This window comes from Eleginops maclovinus, chromosome 14, assembly GCF_036324505.1.
Source record: "Eleginops maclovinus isolate JMC-PN-2008 ecotype Puerto Natales chromosome 14, JC_Emac_rtc_rv5, whole genome shotgun sequence".
NCBI classification, from domain to species: Eukaryota; Metazoa; Chordata; class Actinopteri; order Perciformes; family Eleginopidae; genus Eleginops; species Eleginops maclovinus.
The window spans coordinates 12,778,629-12,801,122 of NC_086362.1; the positions used below are offsets into that span (position 1 = coordinate 12,778,629).

Genomic DNA, 22,494 nt, shown 5'->3' on the forward strand with positions numbered 1-22,494 from the left:
GGTTTCAGACAGAGGGTGTAAAGAGGTGCTGCAGCACAGGCAGTATGAGAAAAATAAAGAGCTTTAAACATTAAAGCATGGAGACATGTCCCAGGAGAGACACTACATACTGATATGAAGCTGAAAATAAGCAGAACAGGGCCCCTTTAAGATATCCAGCCACAGTATAGACAAAGTTCTCCACAAAGTAATTAAAATTACAGATTAATTCAGTAGTTACTTTATGCATTCAGAATTTGACAGACAATAATTAACTTTGGATTATGATTATCTGGTATACCCATAGTCATTTATAATGGGGATGCCGGGGACAATTTTGTCCACACCACTTTGCATTACGATAATACAAATACTGTAAGAACATGTATTGTTTGTAGGGAGCGCTTAATTCAGTAGTGTTATTTCAAAAATGAAAAAAGTGTCCCCACTACTTTTTCTAACAAAATGACGCTCATGGGTATACTGGAGATTAAACCATCAAACATTATATTTAAGTAACAAAAACCATGAGTGGGTAAACAATCAATTATTTCTTTCAATTAGTACTTGTACTATACTTTCAATACTTTCTCCTACCTAAACGTACTTAAATACTTTTAAGTATCTTTCCTCGATGCAGTACTTTTACCTTAAATAAGTATTTCTACAGGGTGGTAGTAGTACTTTTACTCAAGTACAGAATTGTTATACTTTTTCCCTCACTGGTTATATTGTCCAACCTTGGACAGGGGTCAGCTAGCTCCTTTTAGATAAAGTAAGCTAAGCTAACCTTCAAACATGCTTTTATTTTGAAGGGACTGCCAGGAAGTTGAGGACTCGAATTTCCAGATGCCAACTTTTTCCTGCGTGAAATTCCTTAAGTTTGTGTCTTTTGTTAGTGTGTTTGGTCTAAGAATGAGTGGATTTCTGGCATGATAATAGGGGAAAAGAACTCCAAGCCGCCGGGACGCAGTGTGAGAGAGGCTGCAGACTGAGAGGGGGAGATGTGAGCCGCTCTTTCGGACTTTTTTCAGCTTCTTCTGGCTGCAGAGTGAGAGCTCCTGATGGAAGGGACGGGGAGATAACAAGGAGGAGCTGAAGGAGCTAACAGGCTGTTATGTGGCAAAACTGTCTTCTACTTCTCTGACAAAGACAACAGTTTAGCCCTGTTTATATTGTGTGGTAAGTTACCTTTTAACCATTCATGTTTGGTGTGGTACATTCAAATAACTTTGAAACACGCTGGTTAGTCTAACTTTGATTTTAGGCAGAGCCGTTACCAGTGTTTAAAACCAATGAGTCCAACCCCTCATACACAGTCTGGGGTCCAACCACACCAAGACGTGTCTGTTTCACTAACTGTTTCACATTTTAATATGCATCTTTCATGTTTATGGTAGCATGCTTGAATTTAAGGTACAAATCGGCATTTTGCTACTTACAGTATCTTCTAATGCAATTCAATACCTGTCACTACTGATAACACTACTTTTGGAGTATGCGTTTCCTTTAGGCTGTTTTTAAATGAGTTGTAAAATATTTAAATGTTGTCTAAACACATATAGCCAGAGCTGGGAGAAGTACTCAAACTTATTAATTGAGTTAAAGTAGCAATACTCTATTGTAAAAATACTCTAAAGTAAAAGTCCTGTATCTAAAATGTAACTTGAGTAAAATATCAGCATCAAGTTACACTTTAAGTAGTAAAAGTACTCATTATGCCTTAAGGCCCATTTTGGAAAAATATATGAAATTACTTGATTATAATTAGTGCTAGAAACTTGTACTCAGATCCTTTAAAATATTCCATTACAAATAAAATCCTAAATTCTTAAGTAAAAGTACAGAAGTGTTATCAAGACAAAATGTACTTGAAGTATAAAAAGCAAAAGTATTAATTCTGCAGTCTAAATTTGGATTCAAAATGATCTTTTTGTATAGAAATATGCATCATTTTAAATCTGACGAGACAAGATTTATTCTGTACTGTTACTTTTAATATTCTGCATTATATGACATGAGAAATATCTTAGCAATAGCAACAATTTTATATCAAAACGATATTTGAACACAGAAGTTTGCTCACCTTTACGATACTCCTAAAATACAACAAAGTGCTTGTTGATTAAAATAGATTAAGAAACAATTTCCAAGATTCTTCAGTTAAACAAATGGACCTGTGCACAAAAAAGGCACCAATAAAAAAAGAAAACAACAGTTTCAAACTGAGTCACTGTTCAACTTACTCAAATAAATCCTAAGAGCAGTCTCCTCTCTCTATGTTTCTTATTTCAAATTGACCTTGTTATGATGAGGAAAAAAGACGTTGTGCAGTCATTCTATTGTATGAAAAATGTAAGAAATCATAAAACAACCTGGATAAAAGTTAAAAAGTATATACAGCTCCGGAAAAAATGAAGAGACCACTCCACATGTTTCTTAAATCTCAATCTCTACATGTCTGGCAGCCATTCCAGTGTCTGTTGAATTCCAACACAGAGAAACATTGTCAGTAGTTTAGAGAATACAATAAAACGTAATTTAATTCAAACTCAAACCTATAAATAATAAAACAAGAGAAAGTGATCATGCTGAAGTGCTCTCTTAATTTTTCCGGGGCTGTGTGTATAAAGTGTTTTCCAATCCCACCTAATAATTAAAAACTGTAACAACACTTATATCTGTTGAGATTGGTGTTACTTTGTTTCCTTCAAAATAATGATTTTTGAATGATCCTTTGTTCATATAACAAGGAGACGCTTCATTACAAATCCATCTACCTGGACTGGAAATAGTTTAATAAAACAAAGAATGAGAGCGGTTTCAAAGTCTTCACACTGGCAGAAACAAAGCTGGTGGAGAAATTGTGAATGCGTATTTGTATTTTCACTTCCAGCAAATTGCTAGAAACTCCAGATTCCCAGAATATGATGAGCATTAGGGCTGGGCAATACGCATACAAACAAATCTAACTATGTGTTACAATATAGCTCTTTATCGATATTCCAACAATTCCATCGGGTTGACCTTTGTTACTTATACAAAGAAAGTGATTCTTCATAAAAAGTCAACAGTAACAAGAATAAAATGACAGCTTGGTAAAAAGCTGATGATAGAACAGCTAGAGACGTTTGTTAAATACAGAAAGATGACATCACTGTGATGTAATGCAGCCTTTAAAATCAGAAACAACAACATTGAACCTGTATATTTGTCTTTAGAGATGGAGGGGGAGAAGGAGAGACAGAGGCAGCTGGGGGACGAGAAGGAGAGCAACGAGGCGGAGGACGACCAGAGGAGCGACGACGACGCCGACAACGAGGAGGAGGAGGAAGAGGATTCAGAGTGCGCGGCGCTGGTGTGGCAGGAAGGCTACGGCGAGGACAACCTGGGCCTTCCCATCATGCACTGGGAGGCGCTGAGCCTGCGAATCGCTGAGCTGGAGAAGCAGGAGGAGGAGAATAAGGAGAAGAGGGCAAAGGTCAGCGGGTGATATCTGGGAGAGGGGTGTTTAGTGCTGGGAACTCACACTTTTATTGAGGGTCATAGAACTCTCGTGGCTATAATCAGGACTGATGCAGCCTGTTATTAGAAGAGTTTCTCCTACTTTTAGACTCTTTTTGGAACACAAACCCTGGAATACAAATCCTAACTAGATCTGTGACAAAATTAACAGTCTAAGTTTAAACAAGATAACCATTGTAACCTCATGCGTTAAAACATTAAAGTTAGTTTTTTTATTCGACGTCCTGGCCTGTCAATGCTGGGCAAGACTCGAAATAAAGTATGGAGCTAAATCTGGGTCAAAATGAATGAACTTTGGCACATTTTATTGCTCTTATACCATGATTTTTGCAAAGCACGATGAAAAACAGCTCTCTAAATAGAACCTTATCACGGGCATCAGTTTTGTTTTACGGCTAATCCTGGCAGAATTGTGTATAGAAGCTTTTGAGCAATATTTCTCGTGGTACCTACAACTCCTATACAATGACTACAGAAGGCCTGTCACTCATGACTCCAAGTGCCTCTCAGTTAAGGCCCGCCCCCCCACGCAACAGGGCAAGCGGAATTAGAAATGAAAACAAAAGGACTAAAACATCAAACTATAAATGTTTTTTAAAATGAACTTAAACAGTCAACCTGAATAATCTTTTGAAATACTTGTTTTAGTTTGAATAATCATTGTGTTCTTTAAAAGTTCAGGATCAAAACTTGAACTGATCCAATACATTCTAGTTTTTAGAATGATCAAAACTTTTGGCCCAAATTTATCTAAATTTAAAAGGAGCACATTTTAAAGTATTATAACAAATATTATCAAATCTAAATATAAAATTAGTAAGTCTAATTAAATAAACAATGTGCAGCGAATCAGAGTTTTAATTATTATTGAATAGGTTTTTCCAGGCATTTTCAAACTGATGATGTCTGGAATGGCTATTATTAAACAGTCATTCTAAAGAAATCCCAGAAGCAAATAGCAATCACAGAAATAAAAAAGAAACTCAGAATAAGTCACGCCCCTCCTGGTTTCAGAGCGGAGTTTCTCTGGAGCGAGGCAGAGCTCCGGTCAGCTGGACGGAGGAGAGAGGGAGGAGATCAGAGAGCTGGGAGGACGGAGACGACGCCTGCAACAGCCACGTGCTGGCTCTCACCTCCCGGTACACTCACTCACTCACTCACTCACTCACTCACTCACTCACTCACTCACTCACTCACTCACTCACTCACTCACTCACTCACTCACTCACTCACTCACTCACTCACTCACTCACTCACTCACACACACCTCAAAACAGCCTGTTACTCATGAGCATTGCGTCATGTGTGTGATGTCATTTGGGATTGGTGTGTATCATCTCTGAGCTTGAGACATCCAAAGCTCACTGTAGCGTTTTGGTACGTAAAGATTAACTGTAATACGTTTCATTTTTAAGTGTCTCAATCTCTAAAAGATAGCAGATTATTTGCACCAAAGTCCCATGGTATTATATCAATGATCAGTGATTAAAAGTAACACAATATGTTCTATTAATTTACCAATTATAGGCTACAATAATCAGCACTTTTAAGTTTGTCGTAATCTTAAAGTTGTATTATTTTATAGTTTTACATTCATTTTATTGCAGTTTGTATAGAGTCATTTGATCATAATTTAGTCTCATTATTGAAGTTAATGCTTTTGTTTTGAAGGCAGATTAAAGCACTGCTAGATATGGAATTTATTGTTAGACATGTGAAGGAGTGATTGCCATAGAAGCCATTGTATTAATTGATCATCTTTGGAATGGATAATGGACTATCCTGCATAAGTTTGCTGTCCTGGTGCCTGGGCGACAGTTTAGTTTGAAGTAAAAATCTACAAAAGTCTAATATGAGGACAACTGGCCAGTGCAAACTCACAAAATGGAATGAAAAAGAACGAGAGCTACTCTGCTGTGTTTCTGTATTAAGTCACCAATCTGTAGTCACGCTCGTTGTCCCGCCCACAGCACCATCTGATAGGTGACAGATCACGAACCAATAGCCAATCAGCACTGAGGTCTACTGTGCCACATACCTCACTGATAAACCAGACCTTTGAATAGTAACATTAGGCTTCATCATCAAAGACAGTTTTCCCGCTCTTTCTTTCCTGATGAACGGAAGATGCACAATGAGGGAGTAAAACATCTAAAATGAATCATATTTAAAAAAGTTATTCTTAGACCGCTGGTGTTGTAATGCTTTGGCTCCGGTCTTAAAGGGCTGCAACAATGTCTGCAAGCCACCAGATGTAGCTGTGTTTGCCCGATTTGAAACCTTAAAGTTCTCTTTTATTTAAACTTTTCCCACTTATGTTTGGTTACTGGGAGTCTTAATTTTTCCAGCAAACACACCATTCAAACAGTCAGATGTTATTAAACCTGCTGTGTGTCCTTCAGGCTGCAGACCCAGATGAACCTTCAGCTCTGCTTCATCAACGACAGTGAAAGTGAGGAGGAGGGGGAGAAGGAGAGCGACACCAGCAAGGATAGCGGCAGCACAAGGGTAACTCACACCAGATCCTCAAAACATTAGAGGAGCAAGTGCACAACAAAAATGGTCATATATACCTATATATATATACATTTCTTAATTGATGTTCCATGTGTCCGTCCCTGCTGATGCAGAGAGGGACGGTTCAGGTCCAGAAGAATCCTCCGCCTGCTGCCAAGCCGGAGAAACCCAAATCCAGAGGTTTCCGGAATACTCTGAGGAACCTGCGGGACAGACTGAGGACAGACCACAAAACCCTGGTGAGAGCTGAGCTCCAGAAAATGATATATATACAGCTCCCCCCCTCCACTCCTCCTTTACTTTCATCCTCTTCTCTGATTTTCTCCTCTCCTTTCATTCTCTCATATCTCATCTTCTTTTCTCCTTTCATCTCCTTTCCTTGATCCTTCCTTCTTATTGTTGGCCTATCCTCTCCTTTCTCATCTATTTTCCTCCTGCCTTTTTCTCTGGTCCTCTACTCTCTCTTCTGTCTCTTCTCATTGTTCTCTTTCCTCCACGTTGGACCTTTTTTATCATCTTGTTTCAAACTCCTCTCTCTTCTTTCGCTCTCCATTACTTCTCTTTTCCTTTTCTACTCTCTCCTCCTCTCTTCTGCCTTCTCTTTGTGTTCCATTTCCTCTCCTCTGGACCTCTCCATGTATCCTTGTTTAATTTTCCTCCTCTTCTCTACTCATCCTGCTCTTTTCCTTCTTCTATTCCCTCGTTTGACCTCTCATCACCCTCTCCTCTCCTCCCCCCTCAGGCTACAGCTGGCAGTGATCCTGAGGTCCAGAGAAGACATGTGGAGCGCACTGATTTGGAGAACTTCAGTATAAAGGACCTGAATGCTCTTTGTGCGTCTCTCAGCAAGACCATACAAGGTACGCACGCACTTACTTCTTACTTAAGGTTTGATTGTGTGTAAACGGGGTCCACTGACCATACATTTGAAAAAGAAGAGTAAAACTTGAGGTAATAAGTACCAATACAGTTGGCTTAAAAGGTGTAACACAGATGATCATTTATACTTTATGCTTTATAAATGGTCCAACCATGAGGACAAGTGTTGCACAGTTGATAGGGAAACAACACAAGGGTTAACCTGCCTCATTAATAAGCCCTGGGAACCCCACTGACTCTGACCCACCCCCCCGGAGATTATGAATTACATGAATGCACATCATCTGAACAACATACTGTTCTTTTTAATAGTGAGCCATGTTCATCTCTCTGAATACTTTTGCACATTTCTATATATGCCTACCCCTCTTAAAATCTGCAGTATATTCAATGTATGGTTTGTTGTTTATTTTATATTTATATTCTGTGTAAATACTACTGTAAATATTTGTTTATGTTGAATAGGTTATTTTTTATCATCTCAGAACTACCAAGTAGGAAGACAAAGACACAGAAACACTCAAATGTGTTTTAAAGAAAAGAGCAAAAAAAAGTTCTATTATATTAGTTATTTCAAAACTATTTTACAGACTATTGTCACAAATGAAAAATAAAGACAATATGTACACAAAATATAAATATGTGAGAAACTGAGTACAGTCAAATATGACACATACTACAGTATATTCAAAGTGGAGAGCTGTGCAGTTTTAAAGAGGAAGTGTGGAGCAGCAATGTGCAACGTCTCTTACAACTGGTTTCCATAACACACACCAAAGCAAGTTCCTTGTATGTGTAAACGTTCCTGGCAATAAAATCCATTCTGATCTCAATGATTAATTAAACTGCATTCTAAACGTGTCATTCTGCCTGTGTGCCCGTCAGACCTCAGCTCGGACCTGGTGGGACGGCTGCAGGTACGGGACCAGCTGAGGACGGAGCAGGACGCCATGCTGCTGGAGGTCCAGGATCTGACATCGCTGTGAACCCCTCCCCCGGGCGGTCTTTATGTCCCACAAACGTTTGTGTGTGAGAACATTGCTGAATCAGACGGTGCCACAGTGGCTCTACAAACATCTCAGTCAGTCCCTCCCCAAGGGTCGGACCAGCCAATCACTGTGAAGAGTGTCACTTCCTGAAAGACATTCACTTGTTTGTTTTTTTATGCTATTGTCTCTTTTTTTATTTATAAAGAGGTGTATGTCTCACACACCAGGAGTGGTTTAGAACCCCTGCGACCGAACCAGCTTTGTATGGTCGGCATGGTAACCATGTCAGAGCCATATGGTATTTCCATCAACTTCAGAGTAAGTGGGACAACATCCTTAAAGGAACACGCCACCATTTTTCTTGGGAAATATGCCTTCTTGCTCCGAGTCAGAAAAGAAGAGCAGTGCTAGCTTCATCTCCACTTCCTCCGCATACGCTCTGATTATCCCGACACCTCTTGAATGCAGCACAGAAGCCCTATCTCGCAGAAGTGAGGTTGGATACAAACTTTATGGTTTTTTCCTTGGCCCTGACTACACCCTTCAACCATGTTTCACAAAGATCAGGACTGTAAAATTCCTAAAATCGAGCTAAAAAGACCTCCTGCGTGGAGGAAAAAATGTAAAGGGAAACATTTGAAAACATTTTGCACATGAAAAATGCACATCCAGTCAGAGTCGTATTTGTACACTGCGCTCTATTTAATTACATTTTTCTTTCGTGCAACTGGTCAGCAATGGAGCCTGTGTTTGACGTTGGATCTTAACTGATTTTTAAAAATGATTTACCAAGTGACTCAGCTCATGTGGACAAGAAATGTGGAGACGCAGTTTTGTAACGTCCTCAGACAGACACCGATTTTTGCTGTAAAAAAAAAGAACCCCCTTTGGAAGTTTTGATTTGAGAGAAAAACCTAAGATTGAGCTCTCCTAGTTTCTGTCACGTGTAAATTCAGACTCTGAGTTATGTAACATGAGGGTTCTCTTTTGTCAACGATAAATGTTAAGTATCTTTTCTAAAAACTGCAATTTAAAAGGGAATTTTGTTAAGAAGCTGCTGGTTCTGCCAACCGAACAATCTCTGTATTTTGTGTAGTCATGTTCTCTGAATAATTTCAGATTTCTTTTTTTAAATGTGATTTTAAATGTTGGCTTTTTAAGGGGACTTAATAAAGAACTGAATGTGGTCTAATGTACACAAAATTATGCACATTTTTAAGTGCTTGTCTTTGGTATGTAAGGTAAAATATTTTAATCTTTCTTATCCAATCAAGTAGTTTTGGGACAGTCTTGGCACAAGTTTTGATATGTTTATTTTTTCTCTCTGTTAAACTACACACACAGCAGCTAATTCAGGATGTCATTCACAAGTGTTCAATCACCTTAGCCTAACACAGAACAAAACAAATTAACAAAGCAGAAGCTATTTAATTAAATCAAATGTATTGTCTTGAATTTGCCATGAGAAGAATTATAATACAGTACATTTTTCCCCACAAGAAACCAGCAAATATTTGAATATCAGCAACATATATTTGGCTTCTATACAAAGTACCAATATTGTGTATCATGTGGCTGATATTTAAAGTTTCTGAGGGCCATGACGCAGCCAACAGCTAAGGCAGCGTAGTGTGTCTGGCTTTAATAGATGTGGGTGGAAAACTCCTCTTCATTATTTTGGAAGCAGAAACTGGTTTTATCTAATCCCAGTCTTGTCCTTGTACTCGGTGTTTACATTGTTTTTATGCATGTTAATCTGAACGTTAAAACAGAACTATAAAAGCAGGATCTTGTTACCGTTATTGTTCTATTTACAAACTAATATAAAGAAAAACATGAATCCTGTAACTCAGTCAAGTATTAATCTGTGTATTGAAAAATCATTGATTGATTGCACATTCTAATACTGTGTTCTTAATTTCAGTAGTGGTTCAACTATATTGTTTACATTTGATCACGGATTGCGCCTTTAAATAAAGTATTAGTTTCAGAAAAAAACAAACGTGTGTGAGCAGTTTCTTTACGCTGAGCAGGTTGATTTGCTTGTGAGTGTTTCTGTGTCTGTATATGTCACATTGTGGGGACATGTTCTTTTGGGGACAGCTCCCCATTACGTAAATCCTTACATTCTAAGACGAATACTTCAATTAAGGTTAAGTTAAGGTTAGGTATGTGAAAAAGAATCTCCTCTAAAGGAATGGAACCATTCACACATGGTTCCAGTGTGTGTGTGTGTGTGTGTGTGTGTGTGTGTGTGTGTGTGTGTGTGTGTGTGTGTGTGTGTGTGTGTGTGTCAGTGCTTTTGAGACATGTCTGTGTTGTGTTGAAATGAGCATCAAATATGAAAATGTTTTTGATCAAAGATTTCTTAGATTCTTACATCTGGCTCTGTGAGTAGATTTTGTAGTGTGTTTTTTTCTCATGATAAGAATTGAAAATAGTACGGGGTCAGATCAGTCTCATAATACACAAATGCACACTTGTATTTTCAATGCCCACACAAATGTGTTCCTTTTCACATACATGTAAATAAAATTAAAATACAGAATAAAGTTTTACATGTGTATCTTTGATCCACACATGGTTTTTTTTTCCGTTTCAAGCCGCTGAACCTGCATACACAAAACGCTTTCTGTGCATGGATCGCTGTGCATTCGTGTGTGGGTTTTTTGAGACTCCCCTGACGGTCACCCGATTTTTGTAATATATTGGGCAACAGTGTATTTGAGGTTTTTTGGGGAGGAAAGTTGGGGTAAGGAAGTCGCTATTGGTCACTCCAACAAATTCAGACATTATATAATTGAGGATCAGTGTAAGTATAGTGTGAATGAAATGCCTACATGGTGATTTGGTGATTTCCATTAATCTGTCTTTGTCCTCAGGGTGATCAGCCGTGACTGAAAAACATCCAGCTCAACTCAACAGGTGAGAAGAGAGGGACACACACACAAACACACACCCACACAAAGGTGAAGTGGGGAAGAAGAATTGGATGACACACAGTGAGGGACAGGGGGAGGGACTGAATTACCATAGAAACTGGCTGTACTGCTCAGAGAAGCAGCAGAAAAAGGTGAAAGCTGAAGAGGTCCAACTGTCAAGGTCACAGATCAACCAAACTGCTGCCACACTGACCACTGCTCATCAGCTGTTCTAAATAACCAGGAAAAGGTGTTTTGAAGCCGTTGACATACAGTCAAAGTCTTTTGGATGTTTTAGTCTTTTCTTGTTTTTTTCCGATTGTCACCAGGAAAAGGAGCCATATGGAGTAAAAGTCATCGCTGTCTGAGGTAAGCTCTTTGTCCGACAGCAGATTGCAGTGATGCAGGTATTTATGAGTTTGGTGCAGGTCCCTTTACACAAACACTAATGCATCTCTCGAGACACAGGTTATTTTGGGTCCTGAGTGTTTGCTTAAGAAGTCAATCCATTTTAAAAGATTAGTCTAAGATTTGTTACTAACTTTAATTACATTAAAAACTTGCCTCAGAACATTTCCTAATGAGATTAAATATATGGATTTAGAGGCAGATGATGCACCAGGCTGGAGTGGGATTTCCCAGAAGCTATTAGCTGCTCCTGGAAAACAACTTCTTTAATTGTGCCATGCAGTCCAGGCAAGAAAAACATCCATTCCTAGAGATATGATCTAATCAAAACATTAATATCAGGCCAAAGTATAACACACATGTCTTACCTTGTGTCAAAACTTTATTTTAACACTTTTAAAACTTCCTTTTGGTCACCACTTGTGCATATCCATATCAGCAGGATGTGATCGCCTTTAAAATCCAAGCTGACCTCTATGTAGAACATAAGACATGTTTAAAATTCACACCTTTCTCAAGGAAATCATTATGTTGTCTTACTAAATTAAAGAAAACATTTCAAAGACCATGAAAAGTCCCAAACAAATTTTATAAAGTATTTGTGGTAAGTGTCTTCCTACCATTACAAGCAGTCATTTATTTCTGTGTGAGATACATCTATTAATAGACTCTTAAAACAAGCTTAGATAGTATAATCCATTACTGTGAACTGCCATTTCAAAAGTTTATATTGTATCGAAATGAATGGAGGTCAATGGAGACATCGAATGGAAGAAAAGGATTTATTCACTTTCCTAAAACACATTCTTTGCTAAAAGGTCAGCTGTTATGTAATTGATGTGTTGTTTTTAATACATACTTTTTTACTTGTAAAGTGGCTAAAACACGTAAAACATCCATTGACTTCCATTCATTTCTTTAATGTTCACAGGGAACATCCAGTAATGTTTTTTCAAAGTGAATGCATTACTGTGTGATTTTGTAATTGATAAAAAGAGAAGCTAAACCTGGTTTTCACCGACAGATTGTTCAATTCAAGCAAATACATAGAGTGTTCTAGACATCCCAACATTGTGTTGTGCGAATCAAAATGTTGTAGTTCAAGATCCTGATCTATTAAACTCGTATGCAATCTGAGGTAAATGCTTATCTAAAATATTAATAGGGGCCCATTTCATTAATCATTTACAGTTACACACCAGGAAGCAGGTCTGTAATGTAATACTGTTTTTTTTAGCTCGGAATCATTACCTGTCTCGGGTCGTAAGATCATGTTCAGGTCATAGGCTGTAGACCTTTCACATCTAAGAGTACTTTGTACTGTTAATATGTCATGTTACTGGTTGACACATTACCCTTATTTAGTTGAACTCTGAAGTGAATTGATAGTACAACATGCAGGTGGCTCACCTGCACTTAGACAAACAGGCATAGTTGCACCACCTGCCTGCGCACTGATCCTAATAATGATGGTGAGAGAGCTGAAGTATCGCCTAGGTGATCCTGTTTAGTTCAGTTTACGCTGATGATGCTGTAGCCCATCTATATGTCATACAAAGAAAGATTTACGACTGTAAAGTCAAGTTTTTTTAACGACAGGTGCTGACTAAATGTGCCTAATAATGATAGATAAACAAAATGTCAAAAAATCATACATGGCATGATATAAAACCTATAGCATTTCAGATAGGATAACACCATAGAAATGAATAAGAAAATCATAATTGTCAATATAATACACAGTTCAAGCAGACTTTAGTTTATGTGGTGATGAATACCAGAGAGTAGGACCATAATGACTGAAGGTATCATTACTTTCTTAAATCCATTTAATGGTTTTAAAAACAATAACATAATAAGTATCTTAAAATTGCTTATTATTTGTACTGGGAGCCATTGAAGAAGATAGGATTGCTGGTTCAAACCTCTGGTATAACTGACTGCAGCATTCTGAATAAACTGGAGATTATGTAACACCTGCTTTGTCAGTCCTGCAAAAAGTGCATTACAGTAATCCAGAAATAAATGCATAAGCTGCGACAGGAAGCATCTACGACAACACTGTTGAGTTATAGTAAATAGTCAGGGGGGCAAAAGCAGGACCAATGTACAGAAGGGTGCATGGAGACATCTAGGGGAAGTGTGGTTACTTATTGCTGAGTTAATGGGGTGAGAAGAGACTGAATCAGCAGCATACCCTTGTACACAGGAAGGCAAACAAGCACTAAGAATCAGCAGCATACAGCAGGAGCTCAAACAGATTGTGCAAAGGCCATACTCAAAAGGCGGGTGGAGGTAAGGTCTTGGGAGAACCACTTCTTGCCCCCCCACCCCCCCCCGTAATATGAGCCAGGTAGAGGGCTATTCCTCAGCTCAATACTATCAGCAGCATGCTAACATAACATTTGGAAATACTAATGTTTACATGGTAATATTAACTGTGGTCACAATCTTAGTTTAGCGTTTTAACGATTGCTACGTAGCACTTGGCCTTTATAGCACTGCACGCAAAGTAAAGCTAAGACTAAATATCATGAACCGAAGATTGGGACGATTCAGACTTTGACCTAAGAATGAAGTTAGAGGGAAAGTTAAGAGTTTTGGGATTCATTCATCCAATTCCTATGTTCCTCAATTTATAACAATGATTCTGACAAGACGAAAACCACTCCAAAACCTGCGTAGAGATACTCAACTCCTTTGTGAGATTTAGTGCAATCTTAGGTTGTTAAGAGCAGAAGCTGGAGAAGGCCTTGCTGGTTTGCAGACCCTTTAACATGCAAGATTGTATCATCAGCATAAAAACAAACACTTTAGTTCTTAGTTGAAAAATAAATACTATTCATGATCTAAGTTCCTAAAAATGTAAAGATGGATGACTAATTTGTGTTTTAATCTCCAGGTGAACACCCATCCATGGGATTGACCATCTGAATTCCTCTAAAAATCTGCTGTTTGGATCATACAGAACTACCAAAAGGGTATAAGAATGTCAGAGAGGATTGACATATCCCCAAATGTACCAGACACCGTCTTAATCAGCTTCTCCCTTCCATGAAAATCACTTCATCCCTCACAATGTCATCCAGAAGTGGAGATCCTCCCAGCATCCATACCTCAATACTCAATGACTTACTCAACTCCTCCTCTTCCTCCAGCACCACTCCACCTGCATCTTGCAGCATAGACGAGTCCTACAAGTACATCTTCCTCCCCATCTGTTACTCTTTCACGTTCCTCTTCAGCATTTCCCTGAACTCTATCATCCTCTACCGTTCCTTCCGCCGGACCAAGCGCTGGAATGCTTCACTGATCTACATGGTGAACCTGGCCTCCACAGACTTCATGTATGGCCTGTCACTGCCATTCCTCGTGGCTAGTTACGTCATGCGTGACCGCTGGGTCTTTGGGGACTTCATGTGCCGCCTGGTTCGTTTTCTCTTCTACTTTAACCTGTACTGCTCCATCTTCTTCCTCACTTGTATATCTGTCCACAGGTACTTCGGTATCTGCCACCCAATGAAAGTCATCACACTAGAGACCAAGAAAGCTGTCAAGTCCACCTGTGTGGTGGTTTGGGTGGTAGTGTTTGCTTTGACCTGCCCTATCTTTCGCTTTGCTCAGACTGGTCATGTGACAAGACTGGGAGGGCTTGGCGGCAATGCAACTGGTATTGACACCCCAAGCCACGAAGTGCCACCGATTCTTGGTAATGCTAGCCTTGGTAACATGGGAGGGGTCATTGAGGAGTACCAGAACTGTTGGGACGACGCCATAGATAAGGAGTTTAGTGATTACGTACCCTATGGCATCATACTCCATTTGCTGGGATTTTTTTTGCCGTTTTCCATAATTGCTTGGTGTTACTCTCAAGTTGTTCTGACCATATTTAGGACTCTGCATTCTCAGCCCTCGTCCTATAGAGATCGGCGAGAGAGAGGAAATGGAGGAGTCGAGGGAAGCAGCCTTTCAATAGTTGCGAGAGGAAAAAGAGGAAGCAATGGACTGCCAAGGACATTCGGAAGAGATGATGGGACTTCCATTTTCCTTGGTGCCCACTCCCCTTATGCCAATCGCAGACGTAAATCTATCAAGACCATCATCACCATCACCCTTCTCTTTGCTCTGTGTTTCTTCCCCTTTCATGTTACCAGAACCATCTTCCTCCTGCTGAAAGTGACCAAGGGAGTCCCCTGTCACACCATGACCATGGTCTCCATGTGCTACAAGATCACGAGGCCTTTGGCCTCGTTCAACGCATGGCTGAACGCCCTCCTTTATTTCCTGACTAAAGACAAGGGGGGAGGGCACTGTTGCCAGGCAGTCAACACCAACACTCATCATCATGGTGGACTTCTATTGCCCCTGAGGACGATGGGAAAAGGAGAGCATGCAGAGGAGGGAGGGCTGGAAGACAGAATTGACAATAAGGAGAATAAAGAATTTCACAACAGTCCATCATACATAAACAGAGCGAAAATCAGATATATACTTGAGTGAGTGTTTTCATGGGGGATTAAATAATTAATTACAATTTCAAGCACTGTATGATTTTTCTAGATATAATAATATATATATATATATACATACTGTAATATATATAATATACATTATAAGAAGACCCAAGCAAGAATTTGAATACGGCTTTTATGTTTAATTATATGCTGAGCTGCTTCAAGTTTGAAAGTTAGCCAGTGGGTAAATGCAGTATGTAGGCCAAAGTGAGTCTCCACTATGGTGTTAGAATCTCATCTGTGTTTCAGATACTATATTGTTTCTACCATGTCTGAATGGCTACAAGAGGGAGACAAGAAGCCAATATTAGTCAAATGGGAATATGGGTGCACACGTAAGGTCTCACCAGCATGGAAATACTTGTGTTGTATACAGTACACAGCAATTGACAGAATCGTTTGCAGAGGATAAAAAAGGAGAGACACATTTGGTTTGCACGTTTTAGGGAAGTTACAAATATGCTTGTGGTCAAAAGTTGTTTGGTTTCAGATGCTGTCATGGCAATGTGTTGGGCAAGCTTTGCTGTTGTTGTGGTGCGACATTCCATGTGTAAGTGTTTTGTGAGTATTCTGTTGACAATATGTTGGGGCAGTCGCCCTTTAACCCTCCCCTTCATTTAGGGAACCTTTGAGATTGTCAAATAAAATGTAATGTAATCTACTGTAGGAGATTTACTCTACACTGATACTAATTATGTATGAGAAAAGCAACTCACTTTACACATAATTCAAAGTAACGCTTGCTATTTCAGTGAACCTGTAACTGGTATCTTAAGACAAAGATATTTTTGCGCACAACTGAGTGCAACAGCCTAATTTCCCTTAAAATAGAGACTGCCTGATTTACAATTTGCTTTCATGAATGAAATTATTGATTTGAGATTAATTCATTCAACTCTTCCAGACTTAACTGTTTGTATGATTTTCTCTTGACCAGACCTTTCCAGATATCTGTGGAAAGCCTTTAAGTTATTCAAACACTGCTGCTAAATTCCATCTTTACATTCGATACCATTCCGCAAACCTAGCTGCGTCTCAGATCTTATATAACCCGTCTTCTTTGTGTTGTCTGGGTGATTTCTCATGCATTCAGAGCCTCCATACCTTTAAAAAAAGTCTTCCTACATTAAAGTAGCTTTTTTTCTCTATATAACGCCAGACTTTAACCCACAGCATCCTATTTGGCTAATTTATGACATGAATGTTACCCTCACCCTGTGCTAATTTGTTTTATTTTTGTCTTTACTATTTTAAAGCTTTTTGAGGTTATAACTGTATCACTATCTTATTCTACAGGCACGTATATTATCTTAATTAACTACAGTGTTAGAACCTTTTCTAATACTGTTTTTCTGTAAATGTGATGCATTTTTGTGTGATAATGCTTATAAATAAATCTAGACCTGACTTTAACTGAAGTGTTGTAGGGATTGACAGTTTACTTGTTAGAGGCACTAGATGAAATAAAGCACTAGATGACCCAGATACCTACAGTATAGCACGGTTTGATATTAAATTCTTACCTCTTGCATTTAAATGAAACAGTTAGCTCGATATGCCTATACAGTAAGAGATACACTTGCTTTACCAATTAAATCATATCAAAGAGCAAGTCTTATAATTAAGTATGCATGCATTGCAATGCATTAATGAAGGTATCTGTAAATCATTGAGTTCTGAAAAATTATAATTATAATAATACTGAGTTTTTGTGTGCTTGAATATATAAATCTGATTGTGCATTGTGTCTTTATTATCCAAACACACTTTCTTTGGCTTATATGTCATAATATTCATTTTGGATCCAACTCCCATTTACCATTATTCATTTAGCACTCATGCTTCTGGGGCCCTCTGCTGGTAAATGAGGGTCCTTTCACGGGTTACTTTAAAAGAATTTACTGATGTAACAAAACACTGTGCAAAACACTCAACAACGAATCTCATTAACGTGGAAATGCTAATTATTTCCCTGTAGATTGTGACTTTTGGAATCCAAAACTGCATGGGTTTGTTCTGTTTTTATAGGCCTGTGACACATGCCTTTTCTTGAAATAAATTTAAGGTTGAAAACGTTTGAATTTGTTCTTAATAGATGTCATATGCTTTAATTCAAGATGTTTCATTGTTTCAATCATTTATTTGTTTGCCTTTATTTTCAATTAAATTAAAATGAGCACCTCCCAAACACAGGGAGGTTAAAATATTTTCTTTTGTGATGTACTTACAGTTAAACAGTAAGGTTGAGAGAATGAGTCAGCTACAGTTAAAGACATTGTGAGGATATCTACCACATTTATTTTTGTTGATGTGGCAAATTCCGGAACTAGTTACAATGTGTCAAAAATGATAGTGGAAATGCAGACTTGGAATACTATGCACTAAAAGTGATTAAATATGTGGCAGTGTGGTCATATTTGAAAGATAATAAATGAAAAAGTGGGGCCATGAACTGTACGGCTACTTTCTTGACAACTGTCATACTTTCTACAGCTAGGCCCACCTCTCAAAGATAGCAAGGAGAGTTTAAGGACTTTTTTGTTAAATTCATATATATACAGTATATGTTTCAATGGCAAGCATGCACATGTATAGAGTTTGAATTGATAGTCCCAAAGATAAGCACGCGCGCGCGCGCACGCACGCACGCACACACACACACACACACACACACACACACACACACACACACACACACACACACACACACACACACACACACACACACACACACACACACACACACGGCCCCTGCAGGGGGAGACACTGCCCTCCTCTTCTCAGGCCGGTTAGAAATTCAAAACACAACCGCCTTGCACAATCTCCCGTGCTGCACCGCGGCCCTGAAAAGCCTGTGACGGTTATTTTAATTTAACATAAAAAATAAATAAAAATCACAGGAGTGATATTATTCAAAAGTAACGACGGGGATCGATCGTGCTGGTCCATAGGCACAATTTGGTACTCGTAAAATATTGCTGCGCGCTCGTTTGAATTTCTATTTATTTTTTGTGTGTGTGACGGTGTGTGGGGAGCAGAGGAGCAGAGCGGTTGGCGCCACTTTCAAATCCTCCACTGACACAGAATGAGAGTCCGGCTTCAAATACATTCACTTAATTCCTCTTTTCATAATTTACTGTAAGTCGAGGAATATTTTAACATCATTTCGCTCTTGGGCATGTTTCTTCTTCGGGAGGTAAGCAATTCTGTCAAATATTTTTTATATATATTTTTTTATTTTGTGTGAGATACTTTTGCTTTTTATTAATATGTGGTTAGGCAGTATACTTTTCTTCCTTCTTATAATTTTGAAGAAAGAAAGCTCCTTTGAGTGGTTTTGGCGTTACTGTAGACTACAGTGAAACCGTTGTGTAACCCCCTGCTTAGTGGGCAATAATGAGCTGCTGTTTAAAACAAAGGCTGTGTCGCATTACAAACAAAGCTTTACGTGGCTCTATTTTTTCAGCTGCGCATTTATACTTTTTTACATCAAGGCAAGTAGGTTTTAAAAAGTCGTAGTCCTTTTTAACAAACGGGCTAACATTAAGATGGAAGGAATTGTTTTATATTTCTTTACAAAAGAGTTTTAGTGGAGTAAGTTAAGCAAGCGGACACTCCCCCAGTCATAGCCCCCTCCCCAAAGACCCCAACCCACTCCTGCCTGACTAAATATGCTTTAAAATAACACTTAAATTAAATCGAAGTATTGCTAAAAATGCAGTCCGTTCGAGGATAAACTAGTTTAATCCAGTTTAGAGTTTGAAGGAAAAAAACGAGAGCGAAATCGTCGTTCTTTTTCTTTTTTTTGGGAGGGGGGGGGGGGGGGGGGGGGGATAGTGACTCAGCAGTTTCCCGAGGGCTCGCGCTGTCTGTCATCTGTCAGTACAGTGTGAGCAGACTTTCGACAGTCCGACCCATTACCACCAATTCACACAGCTCGTTAGGTACAAGGTTACAGGTGCAGTCAACTAAATATACATTAAAGTATCTGATAACTAACTAAGAGTTTTTTATTTCTAATAATTATCACCATAATATATCGTTAAATGTAATTTGTAATGTACATGTAACAACAAAATAGTCCCTCACGAACATGCTAGAATGTGGTGTATGTCATATCAAGAGCTGGGTTTGAAGTGTATGTAAGTGTGATGTTCGAGCAAAGTGTAAAAAAACAGCAGTTTATTTTAACTATTAGAACCTTAACCTCTAACAAAATTACCTATCAATTCACAGTGCAGGCAGTTTTTAAATGTATATAGAGAGCCACATTTTTCACATATGGATCAAATAGTGTAGTCATTTGGAACTGTTTGAGGGTCTCTCATCAGAATGCATTGAGAAGTCCACATATTCCCCTGGCCCTCTCCTAATGCTCAGCAATCATTTAGTTAAACTGTTTTTCAAATCTAATATACAGTTTCACTATGGGATAACATCTACAAATACCAACCGTAGCCCTACATTTAAGTTCAGTGAAGACAATCATATAATGTCTTCAAAATTCTGTAAAAGAAATATGAATTTAAAAGTTAGTGACTTCTTTGAAATATCTAGAAGGAAAGGGGAGTAGTCAACTGAACCTCGTCTTAATACGAGGAACTGTATTTCTGGAAAATGTAACTTATTTGGAGATAAATACAGATTGATTTGCCAAAACAGGTGCTTACATGGAAGTAAAATAGCAGGGGCTGCTCCGATACTGTATTTATTCATATATTTTTTTAAGTAAACATTTTGTTTATCACACCTTTTTTAGAGGGGAAAAATAATTATGTATTCTCAAATAGCTTTCTTAGTCTGGGCTACAATCCAAAAACCCCAAAGTGCAGTTCACAATGAAATCAACAAGAACATTTTCTAAAAAAGCAGTCCGATTTTCAAAAGCTGAGTGGATTTATTGAGTTTCTTCTGGATATCTTTCTATTTTCTATCAACTGATTACTTATTTTAGTGCCACGTCATATTCAAGGAGATGATTCAGAGTAGGCTTTAAATGAATTTCGATTTTTTTCAGAAAGTGAAACACTGTCCATTCCAAAAAATGACTTTCCTTTTGTATTACATTAAGCTGTATTCATTAACCTAAATCTGCCATGGTTTACCCTCATGTTCAGATGTTACCTACCCTTCATATTATTAGTCTTTTTTTAAATGTAAAGTTAATAATCTACTGAGCTGTTTAGGGCAGAAACAACATATTTTTTTTACATTTTTGACTTTTTGCCTTGTATAAATTAGAAGATGTCAGAAAAAATAAAGTCCTTTCCAATTTTCCAAGAGCCCAAGGTGACATGTGCAGCTTCCTCGTTTGGTTCGGCAGACATTAAAAAGACAAAGATATACAGTTTACTAAAATATAAAATGGAGAAGAGCAGCAAATCCCCTCATTTCAACCTGATGTTGTTTTGCCCAATGAATTACTAACAATTAATCTGTTAAAAGGTTTAAACAATTAATTAAAGCTGGTTATTTAAAGCTGGTGCCATCGCCTGATTTTTAATGTAGATATCCAAAAGTTTACCTTTGTCTTAACACCTGTTTTCCACTGAAGCCCTTTTTCTATTTCACATGACAAAAAAGGGCCAGCTCTTCAACTGCCACGTCTTTACTGTGGTCGAACACAAAATGGACGTACCACAATATTAAAGATAAAGTGGTGTGAGAGTCTGACCAAGGCATTCAGTTCCAATCTTTAAAGTGACTTATTGTGATCAAAACTGAGGATCGAAACTTGGGCTGTGCCTTTAAAAGGGTAATCTTGGATGCATCATTTTTAATGCCATGCCTTACATTTTTATCACCTGGGACGATTTGATGGGATTAGTCTGGAGCCTGATGGTCATTATTTCTGTGTAAGTGAGATAATTTCTAGTGAGTACAATAAGGGTAAAATTAGAAGGCCCTGTCTTCAGGGGCCTCCCTGTTAGCAAGGACAATGGAGTGCTGGAGAATTCAGCCCATTTTTTGTCTCTTTTCTTAAGTCATTATTCAGCAGAAAGCAAAACCTCTTTTTTTGTATGTGCACTTCTTTTTCTGTGTGCACGGGTAACAGAAAGGGGGTGGGCAGGGCCTGTGTGTCCTCTTGGTAAAACTGTGTAGTTTGAGAGCAGCACTTTCTGCATGCTGAGGGCCGGCCTCCTTCCCGCCGACTCCCATCTCATGACCAAATTACACGAGAAAATACAGCAGAGCCAGGCTAACATGTATCCCAGCTATCAGTGCATTTGGCATCATATTTCTGCTTTAATGCCCTCTCCACCTGTGCCTCCATTCAGCCCTTTCCCTTCTTTGTCTGTGTGTGTAAGAGCCAGCCTGTTGCTCTCACTCCCCTCATGTCATCTCTGTGGTTTATGCTTTATATTTTGCAACTTTACTCTCTACTTTTTTGCATGAAAGGGAAAAGAGCTTCCTCTCAGAGCCACACTTTCTTCATTTTATTTCCCTCCCTCTCCTCCCACCCTCAGTCTTTTTCTTTCCGTCTGACAGCCGAGCAGCTTGGCAGGCTTACAGCTCAGCGCTCGGCGCAGCGCAGCAGCCCCCTCGCCCTCGTAACAAATTAATTTTTTACTCCCCAACAGTAGCTCCGGCAGATCCCTCCTTTCACACCTGTCTCACACACACCCACGGGGGCGACCTTATTTTTTCTCAGATTTTTCGGCGGCCCCAAAAATGTTGATTTTATTGTAGAAAGTGAGGGCCAGGGAAAAAGGCTGCAGCCCTGTAGGTTTTTATGCCTACTGAGCCTCCTCACTGTCTCAG

The 22,494-nt window shown here is 38.8% G+C and overlaps 2 protein-coding genes across 2 annotated transcripts; both read left to right on the top strand.

Moving 5' to 3' along the window:
• The first annotated feature begins 800 nt into the window (after positions 1 to 800).
• On the top strand, positions 801 to 9,075 carry si:dkey-6n21.12 (schwannomin-interacting protein 1). The gene is made up of 7 exons (XM_063901333.1): positions 801 to 1,161; positions 3,201 to 3,460; positions 4,519 to 4,643; positions 5,907 to 6,012; positions 6,135 to 6,260; positions 6,764 to 6,881; positions 7,786 to 9,075. The coding sequence occupies exons 2-7, from the start codon at positions 3,203 to 3,205 to the stop codon at positions 7,884 to 7,886; spliced, it is 834 nt and encodes a 277-aa protein (XP_063757403.1). The 5' UTR covers positions 801 to 1,161; positions 3,201 to 3,202; the 3' UTR covers positions 7,887 to 9,075.
• Positions 9,076 to 10,960: 1,885 nt separating this feature from the next.
• On the top strand, positions 10,961 to 17,809 carry si:dkey-6n21.13 (P2Y purinoceptor 3). Its single transcript, XM_063901299.1, has 2 exons — positions 10,961 to 11,179; positions 14,121 to 17,809. Exon 2 carries the CDS (start codon positions 14,273 to 14,275, stop codon positions 15,716 to 15,718), a length of 1,446 nt encoding a protein of 481 aa, XP_063757369.1. The 5' UTR covers positions 10,961 to 11,179; positions 14,121 to 14,272; the 3' UTR covers positions 15,719 to 17,809.
• Positions 17,810 to 22,494: the final 4,685 nt, after the last annotated feature.